At 52.1% G+C, this 14,955-nt stretch overlaps 5 protein-coding genes across 5 annotated transcripts; 3 read left to right on the top strand and 2 right to left on the bottom strand.

Moving 5' to 3' along the window:
* Positions 1-825: 825 nt before the first annotated feature.
* On the top strand, positions 826-3,072 carry GUITHDRAFT_163082 (hypothetical protein; the record flags this gene model as incomplete). The annotated part of the gene is made up of 8 exons (XM_005832947.1): positions 826-937; positions 998-1,707; positions 1,763-1,954; positions 2,002-2,145; positions 2,202-2,276; positions 2,322-2,665; positions 2,716-2,775; positions 2,819-3,072. 8 exons carry the CDS (start codon positions 826-828, stop codon positions 2,841-2,843), a joined length of 1,662 nt encoding a protein of 553 aa, XP_005833004.1. The 3' UTR covers positions 2,844-3,072.
* Positions 3,073-3,292: 220 nt separating this feature from the next.
* Positions 3,293-4,988, bottom strand: GUITHDRAFT_163081 (hypothetical protein; the record flags this gene model as incomplete). Its single annotated transcript, XM_005832946.1, has 6 exons — positions 4,355-4,988; positions 4,218-4,303; positions 3,854-4,162; positions 3,641-3,808; positions 3,500-3,588; positions 3,293-3,452 (listed from the first exon to the last, which is right to left on the bottom strand). The coding sequence occupies exons 1-6, from the start codon at positions 4,473-4,475 to the stop codon at positions 3,293-3,295; spliced, it is 933 nt and encodes a 310-aa protein (XP_005833003.1). The 5' UTR covers positions 4,476-4,988.
* Positions 4,989-6,598: 1,610 nt separating this feature from the next.
* GUITHDRAFT_70928 (hypothetical protein) lies at positions 6,599-8,663 on the bottom strand (the record flags this gene model as incomplete). The annotated part of the gene is made up of 13 exons (XM_005832945.1): positions 6,599-6,700; positions 6,743-6,858; positions 6,910-7,003; positions 7,133-7,183; positions 7,228-7,314; positions 7,363-7,428; positions 7,477-7,608; positions 7,653-7,709; positions 7,776-7,842; positions 7,897-7,982; positions 8,033-8,094; positions 8,140-8,267; positions 8,572-8,663. The coding sequence occupies 13 exons, from the start codon at positions 8,661-8,663 to the stop codon at positions 6,599-6,601; spliced, it is 1,140 nt and encodes a 379-aa protein (XP_005833002.1).
* Positions 8,664-9,702: 1,039 nt separating this feature from the next.
* Positions 9,703-10,195, top strand: GUITHDRAFT_43215 (hypothetical protein; the record flags this gene model as incomplete). The annotated part of the gene is made up of 3 exons (XM_005832944.1): positions 9,703-9,857; positions 9,914-10,010; positions 10,064-10,195. Coding segments are annotated over 3 exons (384 nt in total), but the record flags the coding sequence as incomplete, so codon positions are not given.
* Positions 10,196-11,145: 950 nt separating this feature from the next.
* On the top strand, positions 11,146-14,615 carry GUITHDRAFT_108059 (hypothetical protein; the record flags this gene model as incomplete). The annotated part of the gene is made up of 7 exons (XM_005832943.1): positions 11,146-12,187; positions 12,247-13,825; positions 13,874-13,908; positions 13,999-14,129; positions 14,182-14,244; positions 14,298-14,362; positions 14,561-14,615. 7 exons carry the CDS (start codon positions 11,146-11,148, stop codon positions 14,613-14,615), a joined length of 2,970 nt encoding a protein of 989 aa, XP_005833000.1.
* Positions 14,616-14,955: the final 340 nt, after the last annotated feature.

The following is a 14,955-nucleotide window of genomic DNA, read 5'->3' as shown; positions in this document are numbered from 1 at the left end:
CACGCGAATTCCATTACCAAAAAGTATTTTATATTTGTACGATATGAATTTCTGACAAAGATAGGATCTAGAAAGAATTTGTATAAACTATTTTATACACTACTGTATTTCCTAACTTAACTGTATGGAGATCTCGTCCTACCTTATAAAATTGTAGTAATATAAAAATAGTTTTTAAAAGACTGCCGGCGGGCCGCAGGCCGGCGACCCTGTAGCCGCCTTGTGATGAAATTCTTCAGAATTCAATTGCCTTCAGAGTAAATGTTCCCCTCAAATTTGAATTTATGAGCTAAATTCGTAAAAAGTCTTTTTCAAAGTTGAAAGTTTAGAGTACTATTTCAAGAAATTGCTGCAGCGAAATTGAAAATTCGATGCAGTGGAAGGGTAGATTTTATAGGTAGGGTGGGGCTTCAATACTGTGGGGTGGGTGGATGATGTCTATTTGGGGGGTCCACGACAACCAACTTTCAATTGCTCGAAGGTCATGGGGTGGGGTCCAATTTGTGAGTTCCAAGGGGTGGATGACCGTAATAACAGGGTGGTATGAACTTTTTCGTTACGATGGGATGGTGGTGCAGGAGGCAGGATGGTGGGATGGTGGGGACTTGAAGGAGGGTGAGAGAGTGAGAGACGCAATGAGACGATAGGAAAGGAGTACTCCAGGGATATTCTCCTCGCCAAACTGAGTTTTGCTGATTGATTTTCACTTCTGCAGGCAGAGGACTTTTTATGACTCCTGGGACCTGGCACTGTAAATTGCTCACGTCAAGCAGTTTCCTCTGAGAGTAGAAAGAAGGCTTGTTTGCAAATAAGGACTCGAAAAATATGAGCCAGCTCAACAATGATATTTTCCGTATCAAAGTTGTTGACTATCAGAATAAGAAAGTCCCCATACTGATGCAGAACAACAACGGGCCCTGTCCTCTCCTTGCCATCAGTGAGTTTTTGCCTTGCGGTGCAAACAAGTAGGTTATTGACTGAATGCATTTTTTCTAAGGCAATGTACTTCTCCTTCAGTCCAAGATACAGATACATTCAGATCTGGCATACATGGACTTCAGGCAGCTGATTCACCTTGTTGGGGACTACTTGGTCCAGTTCAACCCTCCGCATCACAACCCAGAGATGCAGGCGAACCAACAGCAGCAGATTGACGATGCCCTGTCCACTCTCCCAAAGCTTGGGCGAGGACTGGATGTGAACGTACGATTCCAGAAAGTGACTGACTTCGAATACACGGACGAGCTCTCAGTGTTGGACATGCTTGGCATCAACCTGTTCCATGGTTGGCTGGTGGACCCACAGGACGTGAAGACTATGGGAGTGATTCGGGACATGTCATACAACCAGCTGCTCTGTCTCCTTGTAGATGCTGACTCCAACCACCGTCCATCGATTCCTGAGAAGCAACCGGACCCAGGGGACACCTCAACTTCAAATGCTGCGCCGCCCGACAACATGGCGGGTGCGGTCCCTGAGAATGAGAACGCACCCTTGACAAGTCAGATTAATCAGAATGATGAAGATTTCAAGAAGTGGAGATCGTTGCCCTCAGTTGTGTCATGGTTTCAAACTCATACCTCGCGACACGTTTCTCCTGCTGCTTCAGAACCGCAACCAGCTCAGAAATCTCTTGAAGAGGAACCATCTCAACCAGATGTCCATGTGGATGATTCAGCATATTTGCAGAAATTGAAGGAAGCTCAGGTACCTTTCTTCTGTTTTTTGTTCTGTAGTGGTTCCCTGCTCAATTCTAGTACAGGTCGTGCAGACGTTCTTACAGGAGACTGCATCCCAGCTAACCTATTACGGCATTGAGCAGCTTCATGCAACTGTCAAAGAGGGAGAACTCTGTGTCTTCTTTCGCAACAACCATTTTTGTACGATGTGCAAGAAGTCCGGGGGCTTGTATTTGCTGGTAACAGATGTCGGCTTCTACGAAGAAGAAAAGATTGTAAGTTGAAGTGATACTTCCCTTATGGTAACATCAGCCGTGCTCAGGTGTGGGAGAAGCTCGTTGACGTCTCGGGCGACAGCATTTTCTACGACGGCAATTTCCAAGGATTCGCTCCTCAGAGCTCTGGCAGATCTCGAGGGAGAGAGGAAGCGCCGCAAGGAGTGATTACTCTGGACCATGTTTCAAATGTAGAGTGTTGCACCTGTTTGAACATCAGCTCCACCTTACTTGTTCACTTTTCTAGGCTCTTGCGCAGATCGCAAGCGTGCCAGAGCAAGTGATGGAGGCTGTCGAGAACGCCGTCAAGCCACAAGAGAACGTCAGAACTGTTGCCTCCTCCACCCCTGTCTCAATTGTCCAGCAGGTTTCTCCCAAGGCGATGACTGATCAAGTGCAGCTGCCCAGCAGAGAAGTGCCCAAGCACTCAGAGCAAGAGGACGCCGACCTTGCCTTCGCTCTATCACTGCAGGCTGAGTACGACGAGGAGCGACACAGGGAAGAGCAAAGGCAGCAGCAGCAGCAGCAGCAGCAGCAGCAGCAGCAACAGCAGCAGCAGCGAGTTGGTACGGCGGGGGCAAGACCAGCAGGAGGAGCCGTTTCTGCAGCAGCGAGACAACGAGCAGGACACAACGGTGGAGTTTCGCAGGAGCAGATGGCACAGTACCGGATGGCCCAACAGCAACGACACCAACAAACTGGTCAGGGGATGTGAGATGATATTTTGTTCTGAGTTTCGTTTCGCTGATTTCTGTGTGAAGGACAAATACAGGCCGACAGACTACCGGCAGTGCCAACAACAACAACAACAACAGCAACAAGTACTCATGATGATGCTTTTGGTTTTATTTGACAAATACGCAGGAATAAAACTTGTTCTGTGCAATGACAAGAATGCATGGATGGAATGGCGATGATTCATGGATGAAGGCATACAGCTCAGGTGTTGTTCGGTCTTGAGAGCTTTGAGGTAACAGGAAAATTCTTCTGTTCATGATGGTCGGGTGGAGTATGACAAGCACAAGGAAATATCTCACATTTATCAATTCCTCCATGTAGATACGAGAAGCAAATTTAATGATTCGATTCTTACACCAAAAGAGTATTTTATTCACTTGAAAATAGTGTGTCTATGGAGCTTTCATTGTACTCCAATAATCTATCTGGGCTGGGGAAACTTTCATCTTTAGCTTGTTAACCCCGTTGATCTCACTCGCATCAAAAGACAGCAACCGCATGCAAGAACGGCATCTCCTTGCGTCAAGTCTTCGAGTCTGAGAGAAAAAATAAAATTTGGGCAGCAAATGCAGGCGAGCCAACACAAGTTGGCCTTCAAAGCTAGACAACTTGAGCCGAAATGTTGGACAACAAGTTTCCATTGCAAGAGTCGATCGCTTGACGCAGCTGCTGCAGGGTCGGTAACACATCGTCTTCTCCTGCCAGTTTCTCAAGCCACGGGATCAGGAGAGGAAGCTGTTGATCGGTCTGCGAGTCAAACCTGATCAAGAATTCAGTGAATCTCCATGAGAGCAAGAAAGATGAAACCAGCTGCTGATGGGGATCGCATTCTCAGGCTGAAGCATGTAGGAAGACGGTGAGTTGTCCACCAGAATGACTTGCCGTGGGTCTCTTCCCTGTTGGGCAGGATCAACACAGAGCAAAGACATTCGAATGCAGCAGACGGACCAGTCTCGTCAAGTCCTTCACAAGAACACCGTTGGTGAAGACACAGTGCTCTCGGAACAATCGGAAATGAACGCTCTTGGGCGCACTTCTCTCCAGCAAGTCCAACACTGGGTTGGCATATTTGTCCAGACTTGCAGTAAACACCACAACCTCAAACAGTTTGGCAACCTGAAGGACCATGTCATTCGAGGTTTCTGATAAGACTAGGCTCACCCTCCGCATAAAATTGTCCAGACCAGGTCTCTTACATACAAAAACACGATGCACCGTGCCATCAATCTCAACCGGGACCACCCAATCAGCCCCAGGGACAGGTTTGAAGGAGCTGTGAACTAATGTCTCATCTAGATCTAAGATCAATGTAATTTTGAAAGGAACAAGCTTCGGTGGAAGAAGAAAGCTGTCATTGTACATCCTTGAAACGTCATCCATGTTTGGGTCTTGCATGCTGTAATCGTACTGAGAAGACTGCATGTGCCCGTTCTGCAGTCCGGCAGAGTGGTTGTATGCGCCATCCGGAGCCTGAGAAAGCTCCTCGTCAAGAAACGAACATGCAGAACAATGGGAGCATGCAAACCTCGATGACAACAGGTGAGAAGCATCGACATAGGAAACGCATCATAGACCATCGCTTCCTCTGTCGCTTCGATTCGCCCTCAGCAGCTGCAAGCACGTTACAACCCCCAGAGAGGCGCAAGTCCACTGGAAGCTCACCCGTCAGCTGCAGGCTACTCTCATGTCTCGCTCGGGCATCGTCGATGATAACATCGTCGATCCCCGCATCGATGATATTTCCGTCCCGATCCACCTGGGTGATAATCCCTGTGGGCATCATGTGCCCCTGCCCCCCCGTGGGCGCTTGTATTGTACAGTGATGTGCCGCTCAAAGATCTCAGGAGCTACTCCTTCAGATTGCAGCCTGCTTCTAGAAGACAAGAAAGATCTTTCTTCTCCTGGACAGGATATGGCCTCTCTCTGACTTCCCAGCACAACTTTTCAAATACCACTGCTCCAAACTCAACTGTGTATCTCCCTTCCTTCCTTGAACTCAATAGAGAAGCTCTAAAATCAACAACAAGATTCAAAACAGTCTCGTCGCGATGATCTCCGCATCCAAACGCTCCACCCACTGCTCGCTTCACCTAACTGCAAGTTGCCTTCACGAACTGAACCTCGTCACACTGAGTGCACGTCGATCCTGGATCCACAACACATGCTCATCTTCGCTAGGGTAACTTCAGCTGCTTGTTGGTGTGCCATCCTCGTCCTCATTCCTCCACATCTGTGCCATCGCTGGCGTCTCGCATGGCTGCCATGAAGCTCCCTCTGCTCATGGTTGGGCGATTTTAAAAACCATGTAGGCTTTAAAATATTGAGTGCACGGACATACCATTGAATCTAAAATATATATATAAAAGTTGGTATCCCCGGTACAGTGACCCAGTAATCTTTACAATATCTAAAGTTTTGGTACTAATTTTATTGACGATATTTAATATTTAGTACCATGATTTCCCTGCCTTTACAGAACTGGATTAAAAAGATTTCGAACCAGATTTCCGAACTGGTTCCGAAACCTTACCCTAACTGACTCCGTGTACATTTGAAATTACCTCGAAATATTTTCAAATTTCAGCTGCAGCCCGCCTTTTGATCCTCGGAGCCGGAGTCCACCGCCGCGGGGCCGGGCGGCGGCCGGCCCGCTGGCGGCGGCCCGGGGGCTCCGACTCAGGGTTCGGAGGCTCAGGCCGGGCCACCGTGACCGGTGACCGTCGGCCGGGCCGGGCCCGCGGTGACCGGCGTCGGACGTCGGCCGGCCTCAGTCCGTCACGCTGGCCGGGCCGCTCAGACGGTCCGTCACGCCGCGCGGCGCGTCACGCCGACAGGCTCAGCCTGTCCGACGTCCGAGTAGCCTAGTAAGCGCTAGCTGAACTTATGATTGACTGCCCGCCAGGCATGCGCGGCCTTGACTGCGGCGGCCCGGCGGCCCCCTACTCAGTACCGTGACGGTAGCAGCCTGACCGCCGGTCCGGGGCCGGGGTGACCGGCCGCCCGGCCCCGCGGCCGGGGGCCCGGCTCGCGGCGCCGGCCAAGCCTCCGAGCCGCACTGGCACCGTGCGTGACAGTGACTCTGTGACACTGGCCCGGGCCAGCCGGCCGCGCCTCAGGCTGCCAGGCTGCGGTCACCGGGTGGCCTGGCCGCGGCCGCGGCCCGGCTGGGGCCCGGGCCATGATCATGATAGCGAGAAGACTCGCCCTTGAAAGACTCGGCAGCAACTGAGAATTGCCGTAGTAGCAACCCCTCCCTCGGCTCGGATTCCGGCGGCGCGCCGGGCAGCCCCGAGTGCACCGTCGTGCGGCGCCTTTGGGCCTCAGCCCGGCAATCATGCCATGTGTGACTGCCGTCACGGTCACAGTGACGGTGATCATCAGTGACTACCGGGCTCAGTTCAAGTTGGCACTTAACCGCAGTGCTCCGACAGGGATCCCGGCATGATGAGGGCCCCCGCGCGGGGCCATCATCCGCGGCGGCCCCGCCGGCCAGCGATGTCGGGCGGCTGGGGCCGCCGCCGCCGCCGAAGGAACTTCAATGAGGTGACTGGCATAGTACCGGCCGCCGGGGGCCCTGGCACCCGCCGGTAGCCGGGCCGCACTTTCTTCATCATGCGGAGTCCGGACTGTACCGTACCGCCCGCGGCCCGGGCCCCGGGGGCGGGCGGTGATCATCGGATTCAGTACTGACGCCGTCACCGGGCCACCGGCGTAGTGACACGACTGACACTCAGTGCGGCCGGGGCCGCCGGGCCCGGCCCGGCAGCCCGACTGGCCCAGTGGCCCGGCGGCGCCGCACTCAAATCGTGTGAAAACTTGAAACAATGCATTCAATTTAAAATTTCCAGAGATTTTCATTTTCTGACAAGTAGGAGGGGCCCTTCTCCAAGTATTCCTGCTCTAGCGTCAGATGGACATTGGTTCACGTTGCATGCATACCTTTCTAGATGCCCAGAACTCGTTCTTGTCTTGCATGATCTCGGCTAAGATCGATCCTCCATGAAACACCTTTCATTCATCAGAATCGTTCGATCCGAATCACTTGAGTACCAGGTGCTTTCGCCGTGGAGGGTCTTCGATTCTAATTTTCAGCTTGGATGGACCGTCACTTTTGACAAGTTTCTGGTGCAAACTTCGCAGCTCCTTCTCGAGTCTTGTGGGCAGTCCTATCATTCTCTGGTCATTGCTTTTGAAACTTCTTACATTCATTGAGCAACCGGGAAGCATTGTTGTTCCTCCTGAGAGGACGATATGCTTGTAGAAGTCTGGCCGTAAATCCATGTCTGCAGATTGAATCGAGTCCAGCAATTCCTGCCGTGGAAAGAGACCAAGATCATGATGATTCAAAGAGGGAGAAGGGAGCAGGAAGAAGGAAGAGAGGTTTGGTATGGAAGAGGCGGGTAGTAGGAAAGAGGCTGGTAGTAGGATATCCGGTCATACCTCCGCCACACTCTTTGAGTCGCTCTCAATCAATGATGGCTGGAACAAGACCTGAAAGAGAATCAAGAAGAATAATTTACGATGCCAAGGTTTACCTCTGCACATTGGAAGCGTTCTTGTCCGATATTGATCGTTCTGCCATCTGGCAGGGTGTATGATCGCATCAAAACAGTAGTTTCTTCCTGTAGAATTGTGAGTGAGTCAGGCGAACAGGAGACACGCAGGGCCACCGCAAGTTTCTTCTCGACTGCTGTGTCGTAAGCAACATATGCATGCTGCTCTTTGATTTGACGAACCTGAGGAAACTTTAGTTTAAACTGAGTCAGCGATGAACTCATTCGCACCGTGTCGAAATCTGCTGTGCGATTGAAAACATACCCACGATGAAGCAGAAGCTTGATGAGATAGTCTGTAATGTTTCGACCAGCCATGTTGATTCTTCTCGTCAAATTTGGGAGTGTCATCCCTTCCCACACCTGACCAAGACATAAGAAAAGCGATCTTGCGTCAAGTCTCCAACCGGAATAATGTGCGTCACACCATCGCCTGAGTCAAATACGACGCCGGTCATGATACCCTACATGTATCTTAGTACAAGCTGGTGCACCATGCTGCCGAGTGATTCAACAAGATAAAAACAAACCTGAGCATAGAGCGTCAAGACCGCTTGCAAGCTGACATGCACCCCCTCGAAGCCGTACTTCTCAAACCTTACGACCTCTGTCAGTTGTTGATAGCATGTAACCCCGAATTGAACTTCTCACATGACTTGAAACAGTTTCTCCCGGTTTTGCTTCGGATTTTGGGGTGGTTCAGTCAACAGGATTCGCCTTTCACCACAATCTTCCACCTTGCAGCGAAAACATCTCAACAATCCAAGTTTCAAAGAGATTTTCTTACCCCTAGTCTTTCAAAGGTGTAGTCCCAAAGATGTATCATGTCATCCCAATTCTGAACAATTCCTTTGCATAGCATCAAATTGGAAACAAATGGAACAAAGCACGTACCTTTATCCACTGGGTAGGATATTTCTAGCATATTTCTCATCTCTTCTGCATCATCCCCTACCATAATATCCTTGACCTGTTTTCCTTTGACCTTTTCCTCAAATCGCAATACAGGGCGGCCAACCATACTGATCAAACAGTCAAAAACAGTAAAAGATTTAGAAAGGATCCCATTCAGGAGGCAGATTTCCTCCGGGAAAGAACAAGAAAAACAACGATCATGCCACAGCCTTATCTCCCCTCCCATACGTCAATCCATCAACACAACATCTAGGAAATCAAGCTGAAACTACACTGCTAATGTAACTATCTTCCAACCTCAATTTTCCTCGCTCACACTGCTCCAAAGCAAGGCAAACCTTCATACAGTTCTAACTCTACACCCATCATGTCCCGATCGTTCTCAGTCGTCGAGTCATCGTCAAAGATTACCTGGGGAAGATTGCCTTGGGAAAGCTGTCCCCTGCGAACCCGCACTTGACGAAACCCGTGCCATTGTCTACCACTAGCGCCGGCTTGCTCATTGCGTCACTCTACCCACCTACCCCCACTACCCCTCTCTATGAGATCAGGGTGGGGGTCATCACCCCACCCTATTCCCTGACGAAGCATTTTCACCTGTTTGACCACCCCCTGAAGCATGTACAGCTCTCTGGTCTGACATCATCTGCGGTTGGTTTTTCTCCGGGAGCCCTGGCAGGCCCCGGCCCGCCGGGTGTCGATTGCTGCTTGACGGGTACCGGTCTATTAGAGTCAGATGAAGGGGTGGTGGTCCGCAGGGTACAACAGGGGTGTTGAAGGCGCGAAAAACCAGGGGTGACCAGTCATACAGCTGATAATAGAATCATGAGGGGTTATGTTCCCAAGATGGGGGTGATAAGAAGCTATGTGCCATATGACCCTCTCCAACACGGGTACCATTGTACGTAAACAGAGAGAAATATATGGGTAGTGAGAGAATCGGATTGTAGGGAGGAGGTAGGGTCAATGAAAGAGGGGGTACTTGAGGCCAGGGTTAGGTTGGGTTGCAGGAGGAGGATGCAGCGGCTGTTTATGCGGGCAGTCGGAAGCAAGGGAAAAGCTTGAGGGGTGAAAGAAGAGAAGAATCTGTCGAAGAAGTCGTTAAGATCCTAGGAAGAAGAGAGTTTGTCTGGTGCTCAACAAGGTTGCACTGTTGGAAACTTCTCATAGCCCGTGGCAAAGAATACCAGTTTGTTGGCCATGGAGGACGACGGGCTGAGACGACGAGGAGCACATCATCATGAAAGGCCAGAGGTGGATGACGATGATCACGAGTCATCCTCTCTGCTGAGACATGCACCCTCCAGAGGTTCGCATGCAGAGCATGACAAGGAGGAGGAGAGTATTTGCACAAGTACAATTTCTGAAGGTGTGCGGAGCTTGAGCAGGATCACAAACCAGATTAAGGATATCCGAGTCGAGGATGTATATCGCTACTGGTCAATCTTTCAGAATTGGTTGTACGAGGTCCCTACCATGGCCAGAAGCTGGAGTACATATATCCCCGTCGGCAGCATTTCCAGCTTCAACTTCTTGAAACCACCCGAGCTTACTCCGGAACAGGAACAGCTATTGGCAGAGTTTGTTGAGAAGAACGTGGGAATCTCCTACACTCACGAGTCTCACTTTCATCTGCTCACAAAACTTTGGGAGCTTTCCTTCCCGAACGCCACCGAAAAACCCGAGCAGCATGACCCGTAACCCCCTCAACTTTTCTTTTACATTCGAGCTGAATTCCTTTGATGTGTGATAGAATGTGGAAGCGCATGGGGTTTCAGGGAAACGACCCGGCTACTGACTTTCGAGCTGCTGGCATGCTGCCTGTGCTCTGTCTCACATTTTTTGCTGAGGTTCGCCGTTACTGAAGTGTTGCCTTCTCATTGACTCATGCTTGGTGTGACAGGCATATCCTGACAAGTATATGGAGCTCTTAAAACGATCCAACGGAAAGAGTGCAGAAGAAAGCTATCCCTTTGCATGTGCCGCAATCAATGTGGTGTACATGCTCACGGACATTATGAAGCTGAAATCGACCACTGGGAATAGTGCATCTCTCCAAGAAGCTGCTAGCATGCGGGCTAAGTGAAGCTAAACTGCGCTATAGCTTCATAGCTGACAAGCATTACTTCAGTTTTGTGAAGATGCTTGAGAAGAACGAAAAGGCATTCATGGAGCTTTTCTGCGTTGTGAGTAGTCAAATCTGCTTTCCCATTGTTTTGGACGTACTTCGCGATTAAGAATGTGCTGCGCGATTAATCAGCCTGTTTTCCCAGGTATTCCTGTTCTTGGATAGCGAGTGGGTACGCACGAATGCAACGTAAGCGTTAAACTCTACATATTGTTGGAAATTTACACTTTACGATTTCACCCAGGTACATGCAGTTTCCTATAGTTCTCAAAACGACAAGAGAGAAAACTTGTGCTGCACTCCGGAGTTCGGGTGCAAAGAGTCCGGTTTCAGTAGCGGACATTATGGGAATCGAATTATTTGACGAGTAGAAGACGGTTTCAGATCTTTCGACTATTTACCATGGCCGATATCATAGCATTCTCTTAATTTTCTCGCTGCTACGAAAGCGTGGAATACATTTCATTATTTCCTTGGGGTATAAATGGATGGTTAGCTGACTTTTCTTCTCCACCAACGTGCCAATCAGTACAAATCTATGTAAAGAGCTGAAAGAACTTCCCTTTCTTCCCCCACATCTCTCCTCCTTCCCCTCCGTCTCCTCCCTCCCAACTCGTTCCAAACAAGTTCCTGGCAAAAATCTGCCCACCCTACCCCCAATCACACAAGTTGAAATCTTTGACTACCCGTACATTCCCACTTGAAATTCAGGCCGTACACAGGGTACACTACCCACCCGCCTTTTGAAATGGATTTCACGGTTCCAGGTGAGAGAACTCCATTTGCGAATGGCGATGCGGGGGGGGAGGAGGGAGGAGGAGCGACCGGCGTTCAATGCGAAAGTATGGTACTTAAATATGATGGATCAATTTTCCGAAGAGGAGAGGAGCTTTGGAAAGAGAGCCCTTCCCTTCCTGCCAGATAGAGACAGGTCGAGGAAGAGATCGCGATACGAGGATTTCTTGGACCAGCCACAGCAATCTTCCTCGTCGAGCTCGCTTGAGAAGTCGACAAACAGCAGCCAGACTCCCGCCCCTCAATCGCGCGAATATCAGCAGAGTTATCGGCCTCAAGATCCTCGTGCAGCTGCCGTCTCCTCAAGGCCCTCACATACCGCAGCCAGCAATGGACAGTATGTTGAGCCCACAACACAGCAGGGGCAAAATGCGGAATCGTCAACGCGCTCGGAGCATTACAGTGTACAGAGGAACTATCAAGGACCTACGAATCTGGGAGGTAATAGTGGACCCGGTCTCGGAGTGGGCAACCAGGTTTCAGAGCGGGCATATCAACGCGGGGATGAACGGTTCATGCAGGACGTGCGGCCGCAGCAGAATCATACCAGCCAGAATCATGCAGCACAAGATGGGCGATATACTAGGGCACAAGGAGAGACTGGTGATCGTAGTTGGTCGCAGGATATAGAGTGTGAATCTGACGAGAACGACTTAAATGGCGGTGTAGATACCCTGGAGATGGTGCGACAGCGGCCTTCTAGCAACGAAGTTGGCGGTTGGCGACGGAATGAAGTGAACGATCGTGACATGCCAGATGCCATGAGAATGGAGGAAGGAAAATCCAACGGTGCCTTGTCGGGACAAGGGGCTGATTTGCTCAGGAGGTCGGATACAGGAGAGGATGGTGCGAGGGTCCCTGGCAGGTTTCATGCAGCGATCGCCGGCCAAGCAACACGAGAGGAGCAGAAGGAGAAGACAGCTGAGCTAGGACGCATGAGTTTGAAAGAGGACGTGGCACAGAGAGAAGGGCAGCAGGCAGCAGCGAAAATGGTGCCAGAGCCTATGGGAGGCGGGAGGCAGCCTGCAGGGGCGGCGGCAAAGCAACGGACCGATGAAGGAGCAGGAGGGCAGCAGATAGGGAAGACGATGGTGACGAAACCAGGTGCAGGAATAGAGGGAGGGGCCAGCAGCCTGGAGGAGTGGCAACGGCTCCTAGTGCAGCAGCAGGAGCAGCAGCAGGGGCAGCAGGGGCATTAGGAGCAGGAGCAGGAGCAGGAGCACAGAAGTCTGTCAACGAGCGAGTGGTGCCGGTGGTGGCTGAGGCTACGGGAGAAGGAGAGCCTAAGAGAGAAGGGCAAGCGCAAGGAACGACAATGACAGCAGCTGCAAGGGCAACGATGGGAGAAGGAGCGCAGGGAGGAGTGCAGGAGGGGGGAATGGCGACGATGATAAAACCTGTGGCAGAGGGAACAGTGCAGCTGCTGCAGCAGCAGCAGTACCAGCAGCAGTACCAGTACCAGCAGCAGCAGTACCAGCAGCAGCAGCAGCAGCAGCAGCAGCAGCACCACTACCATCACCCGCAGCAGTTCCAGCAGCAGTACTACTATCACCAAAACTACCAGCAGCAGTATTACCATCAGTACTCCCAGCAGCAGCACTACCAGCAGCACCAGCAGCAGCACTACCAGCAGCACCAGCAGCAGCAGGAGAACGGAGCACGGGTTTTGACCCCTGCTCCTGCGGCAGTGGCAGCAAAGACAGGAGCGGGAGCCGAGGCATGGAGGGCTGAAGAAGCGGAACAGCAAGGAGGGCGGCATCAGGCAGAGTCGTTGGCAGTGCCGGCACATATAAAGGCTGAAAGGCAGGGGCAGGAGAGGGGGCAGGGCAAATCAGTGGCAGCAGAGACAGAAACACAGGGACAGATAACTTCAGGCCTAGCAGAAGTGGAGCAGAGAGAAGGGAAGCAGCTGGGAGGGGCGGCTGCGAAGGCTGTGGAGGCAGCAGGAAGGCCGGAGGCAGCCGGTCAGGATCCGGAAGTGACGAGACCAGCAGGCGCAGGATCACAGGGAGGGTCTCAGATGGCGACACCAGGGGGAAAGGCAGTAGGAGGATCGGACGGTGGGGGACAGCAACAGGGAGGAGGAGGAGGAGGAGGAACAGCGGCGGCGGCGGCGGTAGCAAAGACAGCAGCAGCAGCACAAGGGGTCCAACCGCAGCAGAGGAAGGGGATGGCAGCGGCAGGGGTAGCAGCGGCAGAGGCACAAGGGGGGACGGGGGCAGTGAAAGCAGCAGGAGCAGCGCAGGGAGGGCAGCAGCAGGGAGGGGCGACGGCGGCAGGGGGAATACATGGGAAGACGCAAACGGAAGCGTCGATGGCAGGTAACGCAGGAGCAGCAGCACAAGGGGCTGCAAAGCTGGAAGGAAGGTCGATAAAGGTAGAAGGAGGGGCGCAGCAGATGGATACAAGGGCGGTAGATCGAGCGAAGGCAGGAGGAGCTGGGGCAGAGGAGCGTGGAGGAGGGGCAGGAAAGGAAGGAGGAGAATCGTCGCAGGGAGGATCAACGCACGGGCAAGCATCTCCCTCCAGTTCTGAGATGACGGCAGTGAATCCGGGAGATGCTGGTGGAGAAAGAGCAAGACAGAGAACAGAGAAGAAAAGGATAACGGAGGAGGCGGACAGAACAGAGGCGGACCCCTCCAGTAGCCAAGCTGCTTCAAGTCAGAACATGATCGAGGAGGAGAGGAGAGTCGAGGGCTCGTCGAGGGATGAAACCAGGACGGGGAGGGAGGTGGACGCGAGGTACTTGTATGCTCCCAACAATTCCATAGGATGACGATGAGATGGCAGCGGAGGGCAGCACGGAGGGCTGGAGAAGGACGAAGGTGACGGCTCATTGCGCGCGAGCAAGAGGAAGACAGGAAAGGGATCAGCGATAGCTTGCGACCGAGCCTGACTCTTTTTTATCACCTCAGATTGCCAGCTCATCATGAATGCGTTGCTTCAAGAGCGGCTCGACCTGAACCCCACCAGAGATGTTACAAGGATGGTCCGGTGGGAGGAGGTGTACGAGCTCTCAGCTGGGGCCCTGCAGGAGGAGATCGAGGTTTGTGCTGGGCTGGAGGGTCAGCTGAGAGTGTGCTGAAGTTTGCGGCAAGAAATCGAGGAGCAGGCTGGCCAGCACGATTGCCCAGTACCACACGAGTCAGTTCCCCTCTCAGGTGAATTGTGCGGGATGGTGGGGAGAGAACCTTGAGGTTGACATGTACCGCAGCTGCAGAACGCGATCAGCGCAACCCAGAGGATGTCGGAGGCTATCTGGAGCAAGGTGACAGCAAGGTTTGACACTGTGCAGTGTCCAGGCTGTCTGAGATTGACAGGAGCAATGTCAAACTTCCAGGTGGGCGTCTGCTCTCAAGTCAGCCCAGCAAGCGGCTCAGGAGAAGTTCTCACCGCTTTCCTCGTGCTGGGACTCTGCTCGCCTGCTGGTAATCCCTTGCATCCTTCTCCTCCTTGCAACCTGAAGTTGCTGCTCAGAATCGGATGCGACAGCTCTGCTGGAGTCTTTACTTCCGGCACGAAGGTGGAGTAGGACGAAGCGAAATATCCACAATGAACGTGAAAGAGGTTCTCGCAGTTCGCCTCGTTTCTTCCCTTCCCACCCAACGCCTTCTTTTTCTCCTCTTTGTCCTTGCCCTTGTCTTTGTCTTTGTCGTCCTCTTCCTTCTTCTTACAGTCCTCCCAGTCTTCATCCTTCCACTTCTCTTATCCTTCTTCCGCCCTGCAGGAACCGGAGCAGGAAGGGTTGAACACAAAGGGAGAGGGCGAGGAGGATCAGCAGCTGGCAGACCCGATCGAAGAACTTCTTGCAGAGTGTGGAGGAGCTGTGATTAGCCATGTGGAGGTAACTGAAAACACATGCACTATGCTCC

Source organism: Guillardia theta, assembly GCF_000315625.1.
Source record: "Guillardia theta CCMP2712 unplaced genomic scaffold GUITHscaffold_32, whole genome shotgun sequence".
NCBI classification, from domain to species: Eukaryota; class Cryptophyceae; order Pyrenomonadales; family Geminigeraceae; genus Guillardia; species Guillardia theta.
Note: the sequence above shows the minus strand (reverse complement) of the source record. Positions and strands in the feature narration are given on the sequence as shown.